The sequence below is a fragment of the Ochotona princeps genome, chromosome 18, assembly GCF_030435755.1.
Source record: "Ochotona princeps isolate mOchPri1 chromosome 18, mOchPri1.hap1, whole genome shotgun sequence".
Classification (NCBI taxonomy): domain Eukaryota; kingdom Metazoa; phylum Chordata; class Mammalia; order Lagomorpha; family Ochotonidae; genus Ochotona; species Ochotona princeps.
In genome coordinates, this window is record NC_080849.1 from 12,829,225 (window position 1) to 12,855,888 (window position 26,664).

Below are 26,664 nucleotides of genomic sequence, written 5' to 3' on the forward strand. Positions count from 1 at the left end.
GTAAGCAGCAGAAGATGATCCAAAGCCCAGGGACTCGGCACCAATGTAGGAGACCTGGGAAGAGGCTCCTGGTTTTGAATTAGCTCAGCTCTGAACATTTCAGCCATTTGGAGAGTGAACCAGTGGATGGAAGAACTTTCTCTCTGTCTTTCCATCTCGCCGTAAATCTGCCTTTCCAATTAAAATAAGTAAAATTTAAAAAAAAAAAAGAAAGAAAAAAGAAAAAAACCAGAAAAGGAAAGAAAAAAGAGAGGGGAAGAAAAAAGATTGGCAGATGCTGACCCAACACAGATGTTTTCTTGCAGTGCAGCAGGGCTACCCCCCAACCCTTTGGCACTGTCTACACAACAGTGTCAATACAAACAGTGTCAGTTTTGCTGAGAGCCCAGTTCCTGTTGTTTGTGTTATTCTATCTACATACCATGCCTCTGTGAAGAAAAGGACGAGGCTATTTACGTTAAGGCACATGTTCTTAGTCCTCAGTTTCATTGCCGTGGTGCTGTGGCAGGATTGGCGACTTCACATTCTGTGCTTAGAGATGACTGGGCCGTTGGAGTTGGATACACTTAACCTGAAACCCACAGACTCTCTCAGGCTTGTTTTTCCAGAAGAGCATGATGCTGGCTGCTTGCATTCCCCACAGCACACAGATCTGTGCTCACTGCTCCACCCCCACAGCAAGGGAACCTGGACTGCAAGGTCTGGTCTCCCAAGGGTTAATTCCACAGCTTAGCTTGTTTCTCAAGGGGTAACAGGATGCAATCTTGGCCTGATACATTTAGCCCCCTGGCTTGACAGCAAGTTCCCAATCCCGTTCCCCTTTTTCTAAATGCCCCTGGGGGATCTTACGAGTTGCTTGAGCATTGGAAAAATACTGGGAGGAACTAGGCAGACTATAAAAAGGCAGGCCAAGTTCAAATAAATGGCATTCTCTTTACAAGAATGACCCACTGCGTGTTGTCTTTTTGTAACCCTAGTTTCTCTGCTCGGCTTGGGGTACACAGTGATGCGGGTGGACACTGGGCCAGGGCCACGTGCCCTTCCCCCACTCTGCCTCCACCCTTCCTGACCCAGTGCCCTTGCCTGGCACCCTTATGAGTCCCCTGGAAAGTCAGCACAGCTTTCCTGAAGATAGATGCTTCCTTTGTCATCCTGGAACTGAATGTTCCTCTCAATCTTAGGGTCTACTTTACAAGCTTCAGCTCTTGGACATTTTAACTGGAAGCATCTGAGGAAAATCTCTAAGCAAACATGTTGGGACCTCCCACTCGGCATGCCCAGAAAGCCACTCTGAAGCTGTGCCTTCCCAGTTACAGTCTCCCACACGCGGCGACAAGCTCAATCTGCCTCTTGGATCTCTTAAACGAGACAGGTTTGCTCTAAATCTCTGCCTAAGCAGTGCCCAGAGCATCAGCTGTTGCGTGGTAAGCACCACATCACATGCGTGGTGTACAAATACTTGGATGCAGGAATGTCAAGTGTAACCATCACGGTAGAGGACAGTGGCATGATACGTACCAAGATTTCAAAGCAGCAGCTTGCTAGCGGAGGTAGCTGACTGGAACAGGGTCAAGAAAAGGCGAGCCAGGACTATAGTATATATGACACCAGAAAGAAGTCCTCTGCAAGGGACTGGTTAACAATACTTGGCTGTTGAGTGCCTGGAGTTGACCCCCCATGTGCAGAACCATTAGCATAACAATAAATGATAACAACGGAATCTAATGCAGTGTTTAAAACAAACATCCATGAGTCCATATAACTAAATCTAAAAACTGACCCCACTCCCCCAGTACAGTCCCAATCAGTAAGCACAGAGGAAGAGATGGAAGTGAAAGATCCATTTGGCACTCACGGCAGCAGGGACTGCTGCAGGCAAGAATCAAGGTGGGACATACAAATCAGCAGGTGTAAGAAAGATGAGTAACAGCACTGTGTGGTCTCAAAGTTCCTCCCCACATGCTTCTTACTCAGAAGGAAAACAGCAAATCACAGGTGGGGGGGGGGGGGTCTTGCAGCTACAGTCATAATCAAGCACTCTCAGTTAATGTCTCCCACATGTGACTCATACCGCCAGCACACTCAGAAAGACACAACATCACACTGGGGACATTCCTACCAGACATAAGCAGCCTAAATGATCTGAGAGGAACTGCCAGACATTTCCAAGCTACAGGATAGCTCCCCAAAGGACTTGTAACTTTGCCAGCGCCAGACTCACCAAGAAAGACTGGGCATGCATCGCAAGCCCAAGGAGGCTGGCTGCGGAGTGCAACATGGCAACCATGTTGCGGCAAGGCAGGCAACAGCAGTGGGGCAGCTGTGGAGGCAGGGATAGTTCCCACGTCACTGTTCAAGTCCAGGTTCCGACCCCTGTCGTAGGTTTGGGTAAGACAATAACATTTGGAAAGCTGTGAGGAAGGGAGATAGAAGTGCCTCATTATTTTTTTAACTTTCTTTGCTAAGTCTGAGGCATTTCAAAAGGAAAATTTGAAAAAACAGAAATTGTAGTTTATAACTGAATAACATAACAAAGGTTTATCTTGGTGAGTAAATCTTTCAAACCACTTATGTACACAGGGGAGACTCAGAGAGAAAACCTCTTTGTGTGCTATGCAGAAACATTATCTCAATTGATTTGCAGTTTGAAAGAACCACGTGTGGCCAGTATGATTATCTCCATGCTCGGCCTCCGTAAAATGATGCGGTCAGGTACTGATTTTTCCCCCCCAAACGAAGCCACACTGCTGGCAGGTAGTGGTGTCAGAATCTAAAATCATGTCAGTCAGGCTCTCATGTTGCAAGTTCTGCACTCAGAGGCAGACACATCTGCTGCATGAAGAATCCTGAAACACAGGGTGCTCCGTGTTCCACAGTCCCACTTCCTGACTTTGGCACCTGCTCCTGTGCTTAGTGTCTTCCTATGAAAAAGCTTGGTGATGGCCTCTTGACAGGGACAAGGCAACGAAAGATGCCCAAGAACATTAATCACAGATCCCCTGTGATATCCAAGGCAGGATCCTTAATTCTTATTCAACTTCCAGCTCATACAGCTGTAGAATGGCTGTATCTGGAACAATCTCAGATACTGTCTCATTCAAGAGCCTTTGATATGAGGTTCCTACAGCACCCCTTACAGCAACCCTTCTCTCCCACCACCCCCTCAAAAAAAAAAAAAAGTACATAATCCACCTAAAATTGCAGGACTTTGCACAGAGCTGAAATAAGTCTAACAGGCTGGATGAGATCATCAGGTTAATGACACTGATAGGCCATTTATTTATTTGAAAGCCAGAGTTATATGGAGAGAGAAAAAGATTGTCCATCTGCTGATTCACTCTCCAAATGGCTGCAATAGGTAAGGCTGGGCAAAAGAGAAGCCAGGAGCTTGGAAGTCCATTCAGGTCTGCTACTGGGTGGCAGGGACCCACGCAGTCAGGCCATTTCCCCCTACTTCCCCAGGTACATGAGCTGAATAGGATGCCGAGTCAGGACTTGAACTGTTGCTCAGACAGGCCACAAAGCTGGAACCATCCTCCGAAACTTATGGTTGAGAACACAGACTGTGATAGGGAAAGGATTTCTGTGATGAGGAAACTGCTGAAATGCCTGAATTTTGACTTCCACTTGTATACATCTCTAACAAACCCAAAGCCCCATTCCCACCTGTGTAAACCAAAGTAAACCGCTGCAGTCGGTGACAGATGAGATCATCTCAAGGCGCAGTGCCCAAAGCCGCAGACGCTACAGTAAGAAGGCACAGCGAGGACTTGCCTCAGCGGGCTTACCTTGGAAGATGAGAGTGGGAGCCTGGCTCGACTGAACGATAACACCAGCTTCAGAAAGTGCTCAATATAAATACACACTAAATATCTATTACGTTTTTAAAACAATTTTTTTTACTTGACAGATTACAACACATTATTGAGAAAAAATTTAAAGCCACTCAATGTGGACATGGTTCCATTTTACATTTTCTTAATGTATCTGAGAGAGAAAATAAGAATGAAGTCTGCCACCTTCTAGTTTACCCTTTGCACGGCTGCTGGGAGCCAGAAACCCTCCATTACTGGCTCCAAACATGCCTGGGCTGACTCTGACAGCAGTGGTCTCAGACTGAGCAACCCAGGAAACCCAGCTCTCCAGAAGCCCCCCCACCTGGCGGACAGAAGCAGTATGCTCTCCTGAGGCCCTGAGCCAAGTGCAATTTTTAATCCTTTGTGTCTGCACAGCATAAAACACACTTGCATCTCATCTTAACCACCTGCCCAGCACGGAAGGCTGAGTTTCATCCCATTTAGAGTTCTAGGTCTCTCCTGGCAGAAGATGCTACGGGGCTACTGAAGCACAGGTAGCCCCCATGCTAAAGGAGAAGGTAATGCTAAGGAGGCTTAGATGCCTTGAAAACCACAACTCACCAGTCTTATAAGAACTATTTTTCTTCTTTTTTTTTTAAGGTTTATTTTATTTATTTGAGAGACAGAATTACAGAGAAAGAAAGAGGAAGAGACAGAGAAATCTTTTATCTGTTGGCTTACTCCCCCTAAAAGCTTCAACAACCAAGGCTGGGTCAGATCAAAGTCAGAAGCAAGGCACTTTTTAAGCAGGAGCCCATGCACTTGGCCCCTCTTCCACTGCTTTCCCAGGTGCATTAGCAGGAAGCTGGGTGGGAAGTGGAACATTTGGACAAGAACCAGAATCCATTTGAAATGCTAGCATTAGAGGCAGTAACTTTACCCACCACGCCCAACATCTGCCCTGAAATATTTTTCAGCATTTACAGGTTGATAGAGGAGCATCCAAAAGACTTCGGGGATGGAAACTGACGACAGACAGAAAGTATAGTCTAATGGGACCAAGGGGTTAGGGTTATCCATCCTAGAGTGGTGTGCCAATAAGGAAAGGATATATTGCCATGGAAACATGTAGGTAGAGGACCCATTCAGTCTTAAAGGCCTAAGGCAGGCTTTCCAAATGCGGGGATATGTAAGACCTAAAGCACTGAGAGAAAACGGTCAAGAGAGGAATGCTCCATGGAACCAGCAGAACACTACAGCCTGGCAAGCCACAGATGGCAAATAAGCAAACAGCACTGTAGATAGTGAAGGTGTCCTCAATCATGCAGGGAGCACTGTGTGAGCAGACGTCCAGCCAAAGGGGGCAGCACAATGAGTGACCCTGATAAGCCACATCTCAAAGCTGGGCCTGACTGAGGACATTAGAACCTCGCACCTGCAGCAACGGAACAATGCAATCACATCTGGACAAGGGCAGCTGAGAAATTCTGTAGAAGATGGAATTACAGGTGAGTTTAATGTAAAACAAACTGAAATCTATTCAGTTTTTTATGGTATGCATTTTCCACAAACTTTTTCAAGACTTCTGTACTTCAGAGAACTCTCGGGGCCAGCATTGTGGCACAATGCCTGAAACTGCTGCCTGTGATGCTAACATCCCATGTGGATACTGGATGAAGTCCTAGTTGCCTCACTTCTGATACACTTCCCTGCTAATGCACCTGGGAAAGCAGCTGAAAATGGCCTAAGTGAATGGGCCACTGCAGTCATGTAGGAAACGTGGAAGAAGCTCCTGGCTCGTGGATCTGGCCTGGCCCAGCCCTGGCCATTGTAGCCATTTAGGGAGTGAACATGCAAATGGAAGATCTTCATCCCTCCCTCTCTGTAACTCTTTCACAATAAATAAATCTTTAAAAAACGAAGCAAGAAAACTCTCTGACTATAGTCAGTACAATTACACAGGCACAGCTTCCTAGAAGAAAGCTAAAGCTGTGAAGGTAAGTCAGCTGTTCGGACTAGTCAGTACTGATTGGCTGGCTGGGGACCAGGGAGCCGAGCAGCAGGAAGACATCACCAAGTGGATCTGGACACCAGGGTTTTATAAGAATGGTGGAAATGTCAGGAAACAGTAGACTAGGAAGAAAGGCAACTGATGTTCCTTATTGGGCAGGTTTAAATCAAAGTGTCTGTGAGCTAGGTGAAAACTGAAAATGCGTAACAAGAAATTGGGTTTGGAGACTTGAATTGAGGCAAAGAGACCAAAGCTGGAGCCACGGAGCCACAGACCTGGCCTGGATCTGAAAGGGAAAGCTGCCTCAGCGGCGGTTGAGTTTCTCACAGATGGACTTCAGCCTTCCAAGAACAGAAACCCTGTGTGTCCTGATGATAGCGGGAAACCAGGATGGAATGGTACTCAGTGTTAGGACACAAGAGACATCTAGAAAGAACTGCCAGTCATGCAAAACACAGCGGTGGTGTAAACTGCAGTCAAGGCAGAACCATGTCCAAGGGACTCAATAAGGAGGGGTCCCAGGGGAGCCAGGTCAGCAACAAGGCCAGAGCTGACACAAAGGTCAGAGGGCAGCAGGTGGCACAGCACGATGCTGGCTGGGCTCCTGGAGGGAGGGCAGGGGAGGACAGATCCAAGATCTGAAGCCTGGCTTTGAAATAGAGGAGACAGATCTTCTGTCAGGAGGAGGGGCAGGGTGTGGCAGCAGATCCTGGGCAGGCTGCAGGGGCTGCCTGCAGTGGAGGGCCTGACCCAGCAACAGCACCGCCTTCTCACTCCTTCATCAGCTCTTACACACACCCTCTCTCCCCTCCTCCAGTGCCCCCGGCACGCTTGGGAGACTGAGTGAGCAGAATGAAAACTGTAATCTAATCGGATGGGTCTCATTCCTCAGACTCCTTCCAAGGGAGACCTAACATCCTGCTATGTCAAACATCTCCCTGGCAAATGGCTCCATCCGACAGAGTACATGCTGGGCATGTGCACACATGCATGCATGCATGTGTTCTGACTGGGGTGGGCTCTGTGGCAAACAGTTTCAGTGAGTGCAAATTTTATCCTGTCAACTTATTGGCACTGTCTCCAACTTACAGTTTCTATCAGATGTGCATGATAAAGGTAGCTCAAAGCACACACAGAGAATTCTGAAATATTACAAGAAAGTTATAGTAAAGAAGGACCATGTGATACTGCTCCTTGAGAACCACCCATCAATTATAATAAATATCTCAAGATGCTGGTGGGCAGGTCTTAAGTGAGATGCCACGATCAGCGGTGTGCCAGGAGAGACAAGTGCAGGCTGCAACTCCTTTTCCCAAAAAGAATTCTGCAGCATTAGACCCAAAACAGCAAAAGTACCTTATCACAATATGTGAGCACTATGATCAATGCCCAAAACAAGTTTATACATCTGGATGTTGGTAAGGGAAAGTAAGTTAGCTTCATGAGCAATTCAAATAAACAGTATAAATAAAGGTGGCTGTACAATATGGCTCAAAACATACAACAAAGTTTTCAAACGATCTAGAATATATTTACCACAAACCTACTCCTATATCCTCCATGTAAACAAAAGGAAAATTAGTTTCTTCTATTGGCTTTTGTACACGTGCTGCAGAAGTGAACACTGTTCTATTGACTTTTGCTCAAGTAACAAGATAGCTGTCTTTGAAAACATCACAGGTCTGAATCAACTGGTCAGCCTTAGTATCACTAAGACGGGATGAAATGGTCCTTCGGGACGTGATACATAAAGACTACAGCATTTGTAATGTGTTAGTAACTAAGAAATTCATGCTGAATCTCAACCCAACTTCGAGGAATTACAGGGCACAGAGGAGAAAGTTTAATGTTCAAAAGAAGCAGATGCAATAACATGAGGATCAAGTCAGGGGATAAACAACCCGATTTTTCCAACAAACTGACAGTGCATTAAAGAAATAAAATGGAATGGAAAGACTGCACAGGATAAAAGATTAGTGGGTCAAACATTATGGCAGAGCAGATTATGTCTCCCCTTGCAGTGCCTGAATCCTGTATGAACAGCAGTTCGAATTCTGGCTGTTCACTTCCGACCCACGTGGGAGTTCTAGGCTCCAGGCCTCAGCCTTGCCCAGCCTGGGCCACTGAAGGTCTTTCTCTCTGTCTTTTCTATTTGTCTCTGTGTTCTACTCTCTCTAACTCTGCCTTTCCAATAATTTTACACACACATACACAAGATTAAATTATTTAACAATTAAATAAATGAAAATGCAGACTCTTTCTGGATGCTCAACAGAATGAACTTTGAGACCTCCAGAAAAGCTGAGCAAGGCCTCGTGTTGTGATTGACCTGGTAACAGGTATTATAGGGAAGCAGCCTGGTTACTTCTGTTAGATCTAATGACCGGTGTTTTTAAAGGAAAAAACACACACTTTGTGACTTGGTTCCCCACAGAGCTTCCCCTGTAAGTCCAAGGGCAATAGTCCTCTTCCCCACCAAGTTCACGGTAAGGCTATCTATAGTTCTCTCCTCCTCTCTTGCTATTTGTCACAGGGGTTAAGTCCCTGGTGGCCCAGTGTCATCAGTTAAACACACGGACGTGGTGCATGACTGACACAGGGCAGGGGCACACCAGTGAAGGCGGCTATCAACAGAATCGCAGCACAAGATCGCAAGGATATGGGAATGCCTGTTTTTACAGAGGAAGAGATGGAGCACAGGTGCTGGTTCCTGAGAGAGCCATGGCTCCCGGGGCTGGTCAGAGAGGGCTGGCTCCGCTGGGTACTCACCTTCCCGTGTTCCTTCCTCACGTGGGAAATGTACACGTCCCTCTGTGTGAACAGCCGGTCACACTCCCAGCACGTCCACCCAGGGTTGGCTACTTTCTTGGGTTCCACTGACTTTTTCACTGGCGATGGAGACTTTTTTTCCAATTTCTCTTTCCCGTTCATGGATTTGGCATCGTCTTTGCTCTGATTTGCTGAATTCTGAGTTGCAGGCTTGATGCTGAAAGGCAAGTTTATGCCCAGGTTTGGAGGCCCTTCGATGCTTTTCAAAGTTCCGTGCATAGACTGTATTATGAAAAGAAAAGAAAAGCAGGTCACAAATGACACCCTGAGCAGGAAGCACAAGTGGATGACTCTGCCAGCCCTTGGCAACATTGCAGCTGGGTTTTACATTCATTCAGACACACTGTTCAATACACACCCAAACTCACACTATCGTGCACATTGTCAGAAAGACAGGAAAATTGTGACTGTCACATGCTTCTAATTTCAAGTAATTTTTAAAATTACATATTTGGGTCAATATAAAATTCTTTAGTGGAAATTCTCTATGTTGAATACTCACTAGTCCTGCTCCTGTACCCTCCAACCATGTGCCAGAGTAAGTCCCCTCCATGGCAGATCTGTTCTAGGAAACACTTTCTTTTCAGCCCAGAGACACCTCAAACAAGCTGATCGATCACTAAAGTATTCAGGGCCTTTAGTTCTTGGACTTGAATCCACATCTAACAACAGCATATGCGAGCAAACCCTTCTCCTTCATGGTTAACCCTGCCCCATACTTTAAACACTTGTAATACTTCGGATTTGGGAAAGCAATTTTTTTTATCTTTCCATGTTCCACTGGGATCTATCACTTACTACAAATAGTTCCCAGACATGAACTTGGGAACAACAGATACTCAAAGGTCTTGGTAAACTACTTTGCTGTAACAGCCACTTTCAACTTAAACTCACAAGAGAAGTTCAAACCTGAGAGGGACAAAATTAGTGCCACTGGATTCTAAACGCCAGCAAGCTTTGGTTTTTTTGTTTTGAAAGCACAGAGTCCCCCCAAAAGAACCAAGTCAGTTTGTGACCCAATACACAATCTGGACTGGCCTCTGAATGCAGGCACCTGCCCAATACCTTCCTGGAGGAACTTCCTGGGCTCCTGTGGCTCATGCTCTGATCCGGTCTCAAGCTTCCCTTCCGCACCCTCCCCTCGGACCAGGCGTCACATCCCCAGTGCCCTGGGGAGAAGCTGTCACAGAAGCACATCCTCCCGCACACCGTCACTGTGAGGCCTTCTCTAGCCAGTGCCAAGAATTAAACCACCTCCTGCAGTTCCATTCTGCTTCCCCACAGGGCAAACAGAAGGCTCTGAGATTTCCCCATTAGCACAGGCAGCGAGGCCTACACAAGCAGCAGACCACAAAGGCGGCTGGGGTGAAGGTCTTCATATGTGGCTTTGCAAAGAGACAATCGGGAGCAAGGTGTGCCCCATAGAGGCCCCACGCAGTGGGCTGCTGCTTTCTACCAGGCCAGGAAGAACGCTTCAGCGTCTGCATGGCATTCCTTGAAATAAAGGCTGAGCCCTTGCATTTGTGACCATTGAAAATTCAAAGACAGGAAAACCCCAGACCTCCTAAACTTCCAGTTTCCAGGCAAAGGCATTTTTACTGAGAAACCAATGAGAAAGGTGGAGTGCTCAAGTATTCTTTTATGAGACAGCCCTAGAATATAAAGAAATTATAGGAAAGAAAATACACATGCCAAGACAAAAGAGGGTGATGGGAGGGATGCTAAAATGAGAATTGCAAATTTTACAGACATACATAAACAAAAACAAGGGAAGAAAATATGCTTTTTAATAAAAGAAATGCCACTTGGTTCTTCCAGCGTAATTCATTTTTCTTAGCTGTCTAGATAATAAAAATCTGAATAACTGTACCATAACAAGCGATAAAAAATGCCCTTCCAAGTAAGCCTGTGCCCTTGTCTGGACTGGCAAATAAAATCCACCTGTGAGTGCCATGGATGCTTCGCCCTGCCCTCAGTGTCCCTTCCTCATGAAAGCCAGCGCAGCAGCACAGCACAAGGCCACCAAGTCAGGGACAAGAGCTCTACGCACGTTCTCTCCAAACAGGAAAGCCTGGAGCAGGGTTCCCCTAAAACTCCCAACACCAAAACTGCAGAGGAGTATCTTACAGCACACAGGAGACTCAGGACACGAGAATGTGAGTGAGCACTCACTGTCACCGCCCTGTTTCTGTAGGCTCGGTCTGCTGAAGGCTCAGGTAAATAACAAACATTTCCTCTCCGTGGCCTTGGCATTTCTTGGAACCATGTACTCCTCCAAATTTCTCGCTAGCAGGGAGGATCCTGACCACAAGGCCAACAAGCCTACTTCCAGATGGAAAGATGAGTTGCAAAAAGCCAGCAGCCTGAATAAAGCCTCTTCAGAAGTAACTTTCTTCTTTTTCTGGCCTTCAGACAGCATGTTCTCATATTCTGGTCTAATTCCAAGAGCCACACATTTTTTATTAGCAGTTTTTTAGTTTATCCTCATTGTTCACTACAAAAACATTGTTAAAATGATTTCATAATTTTAGCTAAAATGCTTTAATATATGGGAGTAGGATTTTCCTGAACTTCAAGGGAGGCCAATGGACACATTCCAAACAGTTTATCCACCCCAGCCACACGCATGGCCACAACCATCTCCACCCTGTCCATAAGGCGACTCTGGGAGACAGCAAGGTCATTTGCAGAAGGTACTTATTCTGTGTGAATTCAAGTGTGCTCCCAACAGTCAATCTAAAAGATTCATAATCCATTCATTTAGCTGAGACCAGATGAGGATCATTCAAATGCTTTATTTGCTGTTTCAGCCAATCCCACCATTTCTTCTTTTCATAATGTATTTTAAAAAGAGAAAATCTGGGCGTGGTGCGGTAGCCTAGCAGCTGAAGTCCTTGCTTGGCATGTGTTGGGATCCCATATGAACACCCATTCGTGGCCCCACTTCCCGTTCAGCTCCCTGCTTGGGGCCTGGGAAGGCACTTGAGAATGACCCAAAGCCTTGGGACCCTAAACCTGCGTGGAAGACCAGAAGAAGCTCCTGGCTTCACATTGGCTCAGCTCTGGCTGTTGTAGCCACTTGCGGATTGAACCAGCAGATGGAAGATCTTTCTCTGTGTCTCTCCCTCTTTCTGTAAATCTACTTTTCCAATTACAAAAAAAAAAGAGAGAAAAAAAAAAACCTGAGAAAGAAGGTGAGCACACATTAATAGTGGGTCTCGTTTCACTCTTTATAGAGAATGAGTCATTTCAATCTCTGAAAGACACTGGCTGTCATTTCACTGCACAAGGAATAATATTGTTTCACTTATCTCAGTGAGCAGTTAGCAAACTAGGACTAAACACGGGCCACAAGCTTAAAAGAGTCTTATGTGGGGACCTGGAACAGTAGCCTCACGGCTAAAGTCCTCGCCTTGAACGCACAAGGATCCTATATGGGTGCCAGTTCTGATCCCAGCAGCTCCACTTCCCATCCAGCTCCCTGCTTGTGCCTAGGAAAACAGCCGAAGACGGCCCAAAGCCTTGGGACCCTGCACCCGCGTGTGAGAACAAGAAGAGGCTCCTGGCTCCTGGCTTGGGATCAGCACAGCTCTGGCCCTCACGGCTGCTTGGGGAGTAAATCAATGGGTGGAAGATCTTCCTCTCTCTCTTCTCCTCTCTGTATATCTGCCTTTCCAATAAAAATAAATAAATCTTAAAAAAAATTTTCTTATATGGATTCTGGTGCCTTTTCTTTTTTAACCACTTGAGGACAGAGAGTCCAAACTGAACACTGACTCACTTTCTTAACAGGACGTCCACCAGGTAGCCAGATACCACACTTCCTTGTAGCACTTACTACTTCTAAGTCCGTTTACATGCATTTTGAATAGATGAAAAGATCCAGGGACCTCAATAATAATGCAAATGTAAAAATTCCCATAATTTCAAAGGAAAAAAGCTTCATTTTCTAAGTATACCAATCTATGTAGGAATTAACGCAGTTCATCAGAGCCCGTGTGTCAGTTTCTAAACCCCATACAACACAGAGTTCCCAGAACAATTCACTTCACAGTCACCATTTTCATTATGTGGAAAAAAGAACCCTACCGCTTTATTGTTCCTTTAAACTTCAGGCATGCACTTGCTTCTGTTTTGCGGTAGGTAGAACGGACTCCTGAGTAAGAAGCACCTGGCGTCCAGTGACCCCACCAGCACAACAGATGACAGCAGGAGTGCTGCTAACTGACCACAGCCAGCATGCACCCCTCCCCTGCAGCTCCACCCCGAATCAGGACCCACGACCTAGCCGGCAAGTTCATTCAAAGGACAGGACAGATGTGCACACACCTTGATATGGTCCATCATAAGCTGCTTCTGTGCATACAAAAGAGAACAGTCTGGACACTTGAAAACAGACACCTTCTGGTTCTCAATGTGTTGGTCAAAGTGGCGATACAGCAAGGTTTGCAGGGTGAACACAGTGTCGCACATGGAACACTTATAGATTATTCTAGAACAGAAGAAGCGTAGCGAAACAACGTCAGTGAGCCTCATCTCTGCAGCCGAAGGCTCTGCCCCTTCACACCTGAAGAGCTTTAGGAGGCAGAGCACAACGGGAACACACAAACACAATAAAGAGAACAGTTAAACTTGCGCAGGCGTCAGGCAATGCTCAAAGGTAGGTTGTTCTTAACGCTTGGAGGCAAGACGCTAACAGGTGCTTGGAGATCTAATTGAAAGATCATTTGATGACTTGCCAATCTACCAGTAACACAGGTTTGCACAGTCTTCACCAGTGGGTGACTTTAACAGAGCAAAGCATCCCAATTTCTCTTCTTGGGTATTCTTTAAGAGCAGCCAATCCTTCCAACCCACGTACAGCCCCCTCTGATGTACAGCCCCCTCTGACGCTGGGGAGAGGGGTGCCACAGGGGGTGGGGTGGCGGCTCAAGGGAAGGACTCTTTCCGGATGCCTTTGCCTAACACTGGGAATGGCTCTGACCTCAAGAAATATCCTTCAAAATCCCAACTTCAGGTCATCCTGGCCCTGGGGCAACCGAGAGAAAGATCAAAGAGGGATTACTGAAGGGCAAGGCCAGCGACAACAAAGACAAGCACAGGCTTTACTTGCCTTTCCTCCCACAAAGTTAAAGAAATGAAGTCCTACCACTCGTCTTTCTACTCCAGGTCTCCTTTTTTAAAAATGTTTATGTAATTTCTTTATTTGAAAAGCAGAGCAACAGATAGAGACAGGCAAAGAGAGTACATTATCTTCACCTGCTGGTTCACTTCCCCAAATTGCCGACAGCCAGGGCTAGGCCAGGCCAAAGCCAGGAGCCCCAAACCACAGCCACATCCCCCACGAGGGTGAAAGGGACCCAGTATTTGAGCTGTCCCGGAATGCATTCACAAGAAGCTGGACCAGAAACAGTCCTCTCAACCAAATGCCCCTCTCCAGTATTCACCAAAGCACCTCTCACACAGCCTCAAGTCTCGTCATGCAGTGCTCTGCCCCAAAATGCCAAATTTTAGCTTTGTTTCTCTTCCCACTCAGGACTTACAAAACCAGTCCGGAGCACGCTTCCCCAGGCTTCCCAGGCTGCCCACCTCTCTGGAATACAAGCATAAGTGCCTGCGGGCAGGAGGCCTTTCTGATATCTCCACAGTCCAGCCCATTGCCATACCCTGGCTGCACCACCACATGGATGCTCCTCTGCTTGATTCTGAAACAGCTCAGTGCTGTGGGCCACCCCGCAGCTGGCAGCACTTTAAGGGCATGAAGATAGCGTGCAGGGAGGTAATATGACTGCAGACCACACCAACAGCTTGGCGAGATCTCCATGGAAATTCAAACAGGTAAGAAAACAAGATTTGTGACAAGGGCACATTTTTTAAAGGGCACAGAAGAGAAACAGAAGGCATGCACCTGTCATCGCTGCTAGGCAAAAGTGTGTGTGTGTATATACTTATTTTCCCCTTTGTATTGTTTTTGTTTATCTGTATTTCCTGGCTTTGCTATAATTATAATTTGCTATAATAATAAAAAGGTAAGTCCCAAGAAGAGAACTGACATTTATCAGCTGGGCCAATAATAGAAACCCTGAGGTTACATTCTCTCATTGCCAGAAATAACTATTTCATGAAAAATGTCCAGCTCCTGTAATTCAGTTGGAGCGGTTCTGTTGACTTTGCTGTGTTCTCTCGACTCAATAACAGAACAGGGGCAGGTGTTCCCTCGGGATACCCACACACGATGGCGGAGGGCCTGGACTCACATCCGAGCTCTGCTCCTGATTCCGGAATCCTTTCCATGAGCACCTGGGAGACAGACAGCAGGTAACTACCCAGGTCATTGGGTCCTTGCCCCTCAGATGGCAGATCTGGATAGAGCCCCTGGCTACTGCAGGCAATTGGGGAGCTCTTTCTGCCCTTTAAACCAACAAAATAGTAATTCTGTTAAGTAACAGAAAAAGGGTACAGCAGATGATCTGTTGACAGGGACATCACTCTTAAAGAACACGAGGAAGGGGTACAATGTCAGGTCACCTGCCCAGCAAAATATGCATGAATAGGAAGGGGAAACGGAAGCTCGTTCAGTGGCAAAGAGTAGGGCAGACTAGTCCAGACTAGTGGTCCCTGCCCACACCCCTGGCTGACACACCCCAGGAGAAACCCAGCATCAGGTCTAAAGCACCCGCATCAGGAGCTCCTATCCCACAACAGACCAGGGAGGGGCCCCCTGGGATGAAGAGCTTGTGTTTTCTCCCGGACAAAGCGATGAACAGCTCCTAAAGACGGAAGCATAGTGAGGAAAGACAATCCACCAGACCCAATATGTACGCCCAGCCAGGACCTCAACAAGCGAGAAAAACAACCCTTTCTCAGCAGCTGGAAAAATCAGAATGATATTTCCGAACTGCATGCATCAGGATTAACACCGGGTTCCTGGCAGGTGACAGGACACAGACTCTCAGCCAGGTGCCTATGTTGAAAACAGGGCTGGGGAGGCCAAGTAAGGTGCCAGGATGCTCACAAAAGGGATTACTAGGGCATAAGCATGAAAACAAGGTCAATCCAAGGATAACAGAAAAGCCCCATGCATTCAAGATGGGGCACAACCAACCCGCAGGAGTCAGAGTTTCAAAGGGCATTGCACGCCCAGAGAATGGCAGGGACCACCATGTGCCTGCGCTCACAAGGATGCAGGCTAAGGCAGGGAGAAAGAGGCATAGAGTTAGGAAGGGCTTTGAAAGTCAAACCTGGACAGTCTAGACCTAGTGCTACGCTCAAGGTTAAGAGACTGGTAGAACTATGCTGTGTACAAGCTGAAGCAGCAGGAACAGAGAGAGAAAACAAGAAGAGGAGAGAAAAGGAGAGGGGAATGATCGCAACACATACCAATACACATTACAGCTGGGACAGGGTACACGCGGGACTGGGCTACACTGTAACCCCCACCAGCTGGATTTGGGGGTGGGCCAGCCAGGCCGGGCTACAGCACCCACTAGCAAACGCTAAGGTGAAGCGGGCCATGCCAGACTGGGACGCAGCACTAGTAGGAACCAGGGAGGGAGGGGGTAAAGCTGGTAGGGGGAATGTGAAGGGTCCCCTGCTGGAACACCTCACCCATTAGAGAGCATGAGTTGGGTTGGGGGCAGACCAGACCAGGCAGTGCTATAACACCTGTAGGCCTCATGTGAGCCAGATCAGGAAAGAGCCAGGCTTGGTTGACTGTCCCTACTGGTGCAAGCATAAATCAGAGTGGGTGAAGGTTGGTTGGGCTTTGCCACAGCATCAGATAGCAGATGCTGGCACTGGGGGCTAATCAGTCAACTTACATTACATAACCATCCAGAAAGTGCATGATCCAGGAGTGGGAGTGGCCTAGGAGGGAAATAGTGGGCACCTCCCTCTTGGGTTACCACTCCCACTGAAGAGCATGAAAACCAGGACTGGGGCAGACTTGGCTAGACAGAACAGCACCCACCAGCATGTGGTTGGACTGAATAGTAGGCCCAGCTGGGCTGAACTAGGCTTCAATGCCCATTGACATGTTTGAGAGCTGAATGGAATGTGGGACAGACTGGACTAGTCTGCTGTACATATAGGCAAGCATGGGAACCAGGGCAGGGGGTGGGCCTGGTGGGGGTTATTGCAGGTTGCTCTGACTAGGCTGCAGCTCCCACTGGTTTATGTGAGGACCGGATGTGTGCTGGGTAGAATCAGGCTGGACTGCAACACCCATTGGTTCCAATGGAAGACAGGGCTGGAAACAGAACCAACCCAGTAATTGCAACCACCAGCTGATTTGGGCAATGCCTGTATTGGGCAAGTACACACGAGAATCTGGTCTGGGATCACCTCAAAGTTTCTTTGGGGATCTCCCCAACTGAACTGCCAGACTCAGAACCTCAACCATGAAGAGAAGTGCAGGGTCCATGGTCTGCCACGGAGTGTAAATGCCAGAGCCAAGCCTCCTCAGAGGCTCATCGGAGCAGCAGACAGCAAAATCAGTGAAAACCTGGGCAGACAGAGACTCTATGGTGGACTATGTCAATCTGTGGGTTCTGCAGCAACTTCATCGTGCTTGGAATGGCAAGACTGGCAGCAATTCAGAACTATTGAACTATCAAAACCACTTGAGCAGGACCCTCGGATCATGCCCCACATCTGGGACCTGGGGTGGATGGGAGGCTGGATGGGGCTTCTCCCTTTACCGCCCCCTTTACCCCAGATACAGAAAAAAGAAGAGAATATGGAAATAATTGTCTTACGTATTTTCCTGTAGCCCTTTAACCTTTGTGCCCTAATTAACTATGTAAGGATTGTCAAAAATTAAAAAAAAAAAAAAGAAAGAAAAGGAGAGGGAAGGAAAGAAGAAGAGGGAGGTGAGAGGAGAGGAGAAGGGAGGAGGCAGAAGAAACAATAGAAAGCTAAAAATAAAAGGTCAACACCATAGCAATACGGGGCCAAAGTTGTGGCAAATTAGGTAAAGCCACCGCCTAGGACTCTGACTTCCTATATGGGCACCAGTTCTATTCCCGTCTGCTTCACTTCTGATGCAGCTCCCTGTTGATATGCCAGGAAAGAAAGCAGAGAACAGCCTAAATGTTTGTACCCCTGCATGCAAATGGAAGCCTCAAAGAAGCTCCTGGCTTTTGGCTTTAGCCTGGCCCTGGCCAGGCCCAGGCCCTTTGTGGCCATTTGCAATGATGAGAACCAAGAGATGAAAGACCTCTTTCTCTAACTCTACACTTCAACAAAATAAAATAAATCTTATATATATACAGATTTAGCAATCAAAGCACTTCCAAAACACAGTGTTGCCCTTAAACTTAGTGACACATGAATAGAATATAGAAGAGTCTTTTTTACATATTATTTATTTTTCATTCATTTGGAAGGCAGAGAGGGAGAAACAGAGAGAGACCTTCCATCTGCTGTTTCAGTTCCCTCAAACTCCTGCCAACAGCCAGGGCTAGGCCTCACCCACGGAGGGCAGCCAGCTCTCCCTCCTGGTAACTGACACCTGGGGACTTCAGTCCTCATCAGCAGCCTCCCATACCACACACAGAAATACAAGAAGCTGGAAGCTAAAGCAAACGAGGACTTGAACCCAAGTGCTCTGAACCAAGATGTGGGCACCCCAAGCAGACTCTTAACCCACACACATTTAACGCCGGCCTGAGTAAAGGTCTGTGAGCTCCGACACGGATGCCTAAAATAGCCTCAACCATACCCAGAGAGCTGCAGAGAACTTCACTCTGCACTTATGCCCACACCCAAGCCCTGAGTTAGTGGATTCATGCTACTGCCAGCTCACAGAGACTTGAATTAGATCATCTACCAGCCCACAGTTGGTAAAGAAAACCAGTTTATGACACTAGCAGGTATACAGTAAACACTTTGCAAATGTGTGTGATAGTATTGAGTCCTGCTTCTCACATGGAGGTGCTAGGGCTAAGGGATATAGGAATGTATTTTCAGACACCCAATATGTTCTTTAAAGAAGAGGATTGCAGGCCAGCACCATGGTATAACAGGCTAAGCCTTGGCCTTTGCCTGTGGCACCAACATACCAAATGGAGGCCAGTTTGAGTTCTGGATGCTCCACTTCCAAACCAGTTCCCTGCTAATGCACCTGGAAAAGCAGCAAAGGATGGTCCAAGTCCTTGGATCTCTACACCCACATGGGAGACCCTGAAGAAGCTCCTGGTTCTGGAACAGCCCAGCTCTGGCCACTGTAGCCATTTGGAGAGTGAACCAGAGCATGGAAGATATCTCTCTTTCCTGCTTTTTGTGCCTTTCAAATGAAATAATTTTTGGGCCCGGCAGCGTGGCCTAGCGGCTAAAGTCCTCGCCTTGAAAGCCCCAGGATCCCATGTGGGCGCCGGTTCTGATCCCAGCAGCTCCACTTCCCATCCGGCTCCCTGCTTGTGGCCTGGGAAAGCAGTTGAGGACGGCCCAATGCATTGGGACACTGCACCTGCGTGGGAGACCCGGAAGAGTTTCCAGGTTCCCGGCTTTGGATCGGCACGCACCAGCCCGTTGCGGCTCACTTGGGGAGTGAATCATCGGACGGAGGATCTTCCTCTCTGTCTCTCCTCCTCTGTGTATATCTGGCTGTAATAAAATGAATAAATCTTTAAAAAAAAAAATGAAATAATTCTTAGCAAAAAAAAAAAAAAAAAAGAAAGAAAGAAAGAAAAAGTTTGAGAGGTGTTTTAATCCTGATTGCTTAAAATGAATGCAAATCAACTATGTCATTCTAAATGATTTATGTAACTACCCCTTAACCAAATACTGTGGGGAGGTTTCAGGACTGGGCTTTCAAGTGGAGCAGAGAGAAGCTCTGAAGCTTCTTGGTCACGTGTAAAACCATGGAAGACCTAGCAGCGGCTTGGATGGGAAGGGGACAAGGGACAAGTTACTTCTGCATCACAGCATGGGCCTGGCATACCTGGAGCCAAGGCGAAGCCCTTTGCACCCACAATAGCTGCCATGCAGGGGTCATAGCCACAGCCATCACTCGGAATGAATGCCTCAGCTTCAGAGTTCTGCTTCCCACTTTATCTGTAAATTCGTTTCAGTTTAAAACACAGTAGTTCACACATACTTTTTAGGCTTGCATTTATTAAAAAACTAAGGTAGTTTAAAACAAACAAAAAAAGCAGCTGTAAGGAGATAGTGGATATTGCCACAGGGACAGGCATTGGGACTGGCAGTTAAAGACGATGCTTTGGACAGCCATATCCCATCCTGGGGCTCCTAGGTTTGCATCTTGTCTCTGCTTCCAGTTTGCCTCCTACACACATGCACTCCAGGGAGCAGTGCTGGCTCAAGTCGCTAAGGCCCTGCTTCCAGCCACATGGAAAACCAGGACTTGAGCCTAGCCCAGCCCCAGCTGCCAGGGGTCTCTGAGGAGAGAACAGATATGGGAGCCCTTCTGTCTCTCTCTCTCAAATAAACAAAAATATAAGAAACAAAAAGTAAATTCTGGAAGAACTTTTCTCTGTGTCCTATAGGGTCCCCTTTTCCTTGGAGGTGACACTTTTCTGTGACCCCTGGAGGAGGCCAGAAACCTCAATGGCCCAGAACCCTCTCGCAGACGCCAGCTCCATCTGAACTAAGAACTGACCACACATGGCAGCCATGACTTCTGAAGTGAAAGATGCTACAGAAACACTGTAATGAACCTTTTTACTCTTTTCAGTTTCTTTTTAACACAAGCATGGCTTGGCCACCTCGTCATTAAGTTTTCCTTTTTTAAGTCAAGACCTCTTTCCCTTCCTCCTCCCCTAAAATGAACCACCCGTGGCCCCTCTCCGCACTCCCAACCTGCCAGCATCACTGATCCAGGGCTTCAGCATCTTTAAGCAAAAAGGGTCACCTGAAAGCAAACACTGTGACACCCCAAGTTGATGTGACAACTACCGTCACTGGCCATGGCACTCGGGCAAGTGGTGTACCCAGCACGGAAATTCTGGATGGAAGGACTCACAACCCAAATGGGACAATGCAACAAGAGGCGATTCATCCCACCATTCAGAGCATCATGTAACCTGGAACTCATGCACTAATTTCTGGAAGTTTCCATTTAATAATTTCAGATTCCTTTGTGCCAGAGATAGCTAACACTATGGAAAGAGTATAAGGTACTCACATTTGCGAAATACGGTTTCTGCTTGTTTAAATGATTTGCTGCTCTGTTTTTCCAAGCTACAATGACTGCTTCAAATTTCATATACACTCAAGACAAGAAGTTTTATTCTAGAAAAACCCAAACAAAAACAACAACCACCCCCCCCCCAAAAAAAGCTACACTCACAGGAAGAAAAAGGTGGCCAGAGCACACTACAGTTGTACAGTCATGAACACTCAAGATAACACAATCCCCCAAGCCCCCATCTGCATGGTCCATGGATCCTCCAAGGTCAGAGTGGAGCTAGTGGTAAATGATCACTGCTGATGTACTCAAAATCAGATGTCAGAGCTGGTACTAGGACTGTGCATGCTAAGCTATTAACAGTTCAGGTTCCCAGAAGCTCTGCTTCTGATCCACTTCCTGCTAATGTACCTGGGAAGCTGGCAGGTGAGGGCCCAAACGAGATGCCAAAAAAAGTTCCTGGCTTTGGCCTGGTCCATCCCTGCCACAGCATTTGGGGAATGAATTAGTGGACAGAAGATCTCTCTCTCCCATCTTCCCTGCCTTTTCCATCTCTCTGACATTTTTTCAGCTAAGTAAATCCTTAAAAACTTTAAATGCTCGGTCTAGCACTGTGGCACAGCACCTTAAGCCACACACAGCCTGTGATTACCAACATGCCATGTGAGTACAGGTTCAAGTCCCACCTGCTCTACCTCCCATTTATCTCCCTGTTAATGCATCAGGAAAGCAGCCAAAGATGGGCTACATGTTTCACATTTGAGTAGTGAACCAGTGAATGGAAGATTTCTCCCTCTGTGTCTTTCCTCTCTCTCTCCATAACTCTTTCAAACAAAATAAATCTTAAAAAAGTTTAATATTGTAATTGTTAAATAATTAAACCATTTCAACTGTTAAGTGCCAAAATACAACACAGAATATATATTAAAAGCTTCAGATTATCTTTCCTGGAATAGTTTCCTGATAATGAATTTCCAAGGAAACTCCCACCCACAGATGAGGACATCACACTCTATGGGACATCATACCATCACAGCCCAGCAAGGAAGTGATGAGCAGCAACAATGCAGCCCAGGAGACAGGGCTCTCCAGCCTCCCCAAGCAGGAAGTGTAGCCTGCATTTTTAGTGCACCAGCTCATTTCCAGCCATGCAGTGGAGGGGTGGGAGGGCGCTAACCAGCTCCAGCAGCCACACCCCTTTCTCTGTGTCAAGCTGATCCTATTGCAGGCAGAAATTCTGAGTGCTCAATGACTACTTCAGGATTAAAGACTCCACAGAGCAAAAGTCAAATGGGCAAAACCATAAAGCTACATTCCATAACTAGTGTCTTCAACGGACCTCCTCCTGCAAATACGAATGAGGAAGGCATATCCTATAAGAAAGAAACTATGGAAACATTCAAAGATGAAGGGTTAGTATTGTTTCTTGTTTTGTTTATGGTTTTCCTGAAATTAGTTCATTAAAATCAACTCATGAAAAGGAACAAGACTAGCGTGCAGCAGCTTAGGCTGCCACTTGCAATGTCAGAGTGCAGTCTGGGTCTCAGCTGCTCCACTTCCGAGCCAGCTTCCTTGTAATGCCTCTAGGAAGGTGGCAGATGATGGCCCTCGCACTTGGGTCCCTACCATTAAGGGCAGGAATCCTCGGCTTCTGGTTTCAGCCTGGCCCAGCCCCTGTTATTAGGGCCTTGTGGGGAGTGAACCAGCAAAAGTTTCCCTCTCCCTCTGCCACTCTGCCTTTCAGATAAATAAGTCCTTTTCCTAAAGAAAAAAAAAAAGAGGAAAAGACAAAAGAAAAAAAAAACATAAAATATTCACTGATGACAGAAGCATAAAGATAACATTTTTAGACAGATTTTACCTGGAAAGAACACAAAGTTTGGGTAAGCTTCAGGCCATACTTGACAGAGTACTGATACGGGCAGACCTGCACACTTTTCCACATCTTACATTTTATTCCCCCGACCGACTGCCTCTTCTACATTGCTAGTAAAGCCGTAGGGTGAGAATTCAGAGTTGGCACGACTTACTTCGGCTCTCCTATCTTGATGCCAGGGTGCTGTGTGTAAGCGTGGGAGTGTGTACTTGGGGCAGACTTGAACGCCATTGGACATATAGGACACTTGTAGAAGACTTCACAGTGAGAGCCTTGAATGTGAGACTTCAGTGCAGCCACATCCGAGTACACAACATTGCAATGCACACATCTGTTAGGGGAATAAACACACAGTCGTTAGCACAAGACCGCTCAACACACATCACTCAACTGTGTAATGGGAGCTTCTTTTCACAGCCTTTTCAGGTTTTCTACAGGCTCTTCGGGAAAGGGGGTAGTTTATTTATAACAAACCAAATTATGTTTCTGTGTGTAGAGAGGATCATGCGTGATGAACAGCAGTACAACTCAAATCGACTATTTTGGGAATAGGAAACAAGGATGAGACCAAGGGCTCTGAGCTCCAGAAACTTCCATGTGCTGGATTCTAATATCAGAGTGTGAAGTTCCTATCCATCTCCAACCCAAAATGGCATTTGTAGTGGAAGATACAGACCTTCACTCAATCTGCAAACTCTCCATAGAGAGGCAGATAGATAAGAATCAACCAGCACAATAAGATGCTGGACTCTATGTTTGGTATACGCTTGCAATGGGGGAATCTCAACTGAACTTGAGCTGTGGTTATGCAACAAGGTGGAGGAATCCACCATGGTGGGAGGGTTTGGGGAGGGGTGGGGAGAACCCAAGTATCTATGTAACTGTGTCACATAATACAATGTAATTAGTGAAGTTAAATAATAAATAATTTAAAAAAAAAAAAAAGAATCAACCAGCCCTGGCCCCAAGGCCATGGTGGCTGTCTCCAGGAGCACACAGAGACGGCCATGGCCCCGGGGCAGCAGGGCAAGCTAGCCAGTGAGATGGAGGTCAATCGACTAGGCTTTTCTGTCTCCTGGAAAATAAATCACCTGCTTAATTACAAACTTCTGAACAATCAGCTCCTAGCTGTGCTCCCTACTTTCTGAAAATTAGCTCATTCCTTGCTCAGATCTCATCCCAGAGATGTACCTATGTTACAGCAGAACACACCTGCTTCCTGGATGCATGTGGAGCTCCCTGGGGCAGGAAGCCAGCACCTGCCTTCAGGAGGCAGTGCCCAGAGACTTTCTCCTGAATCTTAGATATTCCCATTCTCATAGCTTCACTTCCGCATCATGGAAGGAAATGCTTCCAGAGTCAGATAGGAGCAGCACGCTGCAAGTTGCATATAGCGTGTAAACTATACCACATTAAACTCTGTCAGGACTTTTAAAAGTCATGATTAACATGCCAGCATGTCCAAGTATCCTGATTAAACTCCAGTTGGAATAAAATAAAATTAAATCTAAATTTATTTGATGCAAAAAAATAAAAATCTGAAATCATTGCATACAAGGGAAGTCTTCGAAAAGGTCACAAAAAGGGTATTATAGAAAAAAAAACTAGCTTTAATTCTTTGAAGCATCCTTTTGTATATGCTAAAATATTACATAACACCAGGAAACCAGAACGAAAGCAAAAATCGAATCCTGCATGATCCACTATTCCCAGCGACAGAGCCACGCACAAGCTCTGCCTTGTCTCCAACCGCTTTATGCTCCCTGAGGGACAGTTAGTTACTCATTTAAAATGTGAATTGGATTAGGTCAGTGGTTAAATCCCGCTCGTGGAAGCGCTGGAATCCCATACAGGTGCTGGTTTGTGTCCTGGCTGCTCCACTTCCCATCTAGCTCCCTGCAAATTGCCTAGGAAAGCACAAGAAGCTCCTGGCTCCACTGCAGTTATTGGGGGAGTGAATCAGCAGATGGAAGATGGTTCTCTGCCTTTCCAGTAAAATAAATCTGCCTTTCCAATAAAAATCTTAAAACACCATGAACCATAAACTATAGGGTTTTCCCAGCAAGAACGGGGACCAATGCTGTGGTACAGTGGGTTAAAACGCCACCTCCTGCAACACCAGCATCCCATGAGCACCAATCCAAACCCTGCATGATCCACTCCTCATCCAGCACCCTGCTAGTGCACCTGGAGATCTCATCCAGCACCCTGCTAGTGCACCTGGAGCAGATCTCATCCAGCACCCTGCTAATGCACCTGGAGCAGTTAGTCCGCGTGCTTGGGGCTGTGCCACCCAGGCTCCTGGCTTCAGCCCGGCTGCTGTGGCTGTTTGGGTAGTGAACCAGGAAATGGAAGGTCTCTGTCTCTTTCCTGTAAATCTGCCTTTCAGGGAGGGGTAGGAGGGGGCAGAATCAATCCTTTTAAAAAAAAAGAGTAGAACAGTTTACCACCTTCATAAGGCAAAAGATATGGGATGGCATGGTAGCATAGTGGGTTAAGCAGTTGCTTGCCATTACAAGTGTGCAAGTTCAAGCCCCAGATACTGCACTCCCGATGCAGCTGCTTGCTCCTGTGCCTGCAATGGCCCAGGTGCCTGGGATCCTACTAGCCACAAGGCACACACACATGGAGCTGTGGGTTCCTGGCTTCAGTCTTGCCCAGGTCTGGTTGTTTGGTCTGATCTCCTCTTTCTCTCTCTTGTTCTTCCTTTTTCTGTGTTACTTATTTCTATTTATTTATTTAAATATAAAAAAAAAAAAACTAAGTACTACTGCCCATATATGTGTACAGTCTAAATCTCATGTAGAATCTTCAAGCCCAAATCCTTGTGTTGGCAGTGTGTGTAGGCAGGGCCTTTGGGAGCTCAGGCAGGCAGGTGCCCAGAATCTTCATCAGGGGAAAGAGAGTTGGGACAGTCCCCACCAGTGGGAGGCCGGACAGCCCTCCTCTGTGCCCCTTGGACCTCCCGAACCTGGAACTAAAACAAATACCTTCTCTTTACACCTGGCCCCGCGTCAGGCATGCAGTTACAGTCGCGGGAAGGAGGACCAGGAAGCCAGGAGACCAGCACCCACTTCCTGGTGACACAAGGAGTGGCAGCGTGGCCTGCTCCGCGGGGGAACTGGGAAGCAGCAGTCTTAACACAGAGGCAGCAGCGACCACAGCTCAGGCCAAGAGCACCCTCCCGGATGTGAGAGGCAAAGAGGCTCCTGGCTTTTTACAGGACTTTTCTATTTATTTGAAAGGCAGAGCAAGACACAGAGCCAGAGATGTTCCATCCTCTGATTCACCCTTGAAAGCGCCTGCAACAGCCAGGTGTGAGCGAGGGAAAGCCCAGAAGCAAGCAACTCCAGAGCAGCGGGACCCCAGCAGCTGGGAAACCCGCTTCTTACCAGATGCACAGCAGCAAGCACGGCAAGGGGAGCTGAAAGCGCTCCGCCATGACATGGACTCTTTGAAAAGAACCCGGGGGGAGGGAAAGCGGCCAAATGTGTGGAGCCAGGGACACAAGATAGACCTGGAGGCTGCAGGCAGCTCTCAGCACCACTGCAGACCCAGCTGCAGAATACCAGACAAACCCCAAGCCCTTTGAACTCTCAGTTCCAATCAAGCTCGTCTCCTTTTAGGCAAAAATATATTTTTAGGGAAAATGTTTGCAGCACTCAATCCTATAATAATTTCCCCTTCTAGATGCAGACACAACAAATGTATCAGGAGCAAAGAAAATTCAGAAAAGCACCTGACTTTTATCAACACCAGTGTTTTAGCCACGAGTGAGGAAACTGAGGGATGACCACCAGTCCTAGGGGGAGCCAGCAAGAGCAACAGAAGAGGGGCTGGAATGCTTTGTCCAAAAGAGACAGAACTAGGTAAGGTAGCCATGCCACAGACTCCTCCAGCTTTGGTAAGATACAATCAAAACAGTGGGACAAGCAGGGCAGGGCCAAGGCCAAACCCTAGGCTAAGACCAGACTGCACCATCACTGAAAACAACAGGAAAAAA

General features: G+C 47.0%; 1 protein-coding gene across 16 annotated transcripts in view; it reads right to left on the reverse strand.

Moving 5' to 3' along the window:
• Positions 1-26,664, reverse strand: part of ZNF532 (zinc finger protein 532) — a 107,765-nt gene that overhangs the window by 16,090 nt on the left and 65,011 nt on the right. For 14 of the 16 annotated variants that reach the window (XM_058677069.1, XM_058677063.1, XM_058677067.1 and 11 more), the window contains 3 exons: positions 22,816-22,992; positions 12,967-13,129; positions 8,578-8,859 (listed from right to left, as the gene is read on the reverse strand). In XM_058677069.1, coding sequence (XP_058533052.1) covers positions 8,578-8,859; positions 12,967-13,129; positions 22,816-22,992 — 622 coding nt within the window. The remainder of the gene's footprint in view (positions 1-8,577; positions 8,860-12,966; positions 13,130-22,815; positions 22,993-26,664) is intronic. The other 2 variants (XM_058677071.1, XM_058677072.1) reach the window with 1 other exon arrangement.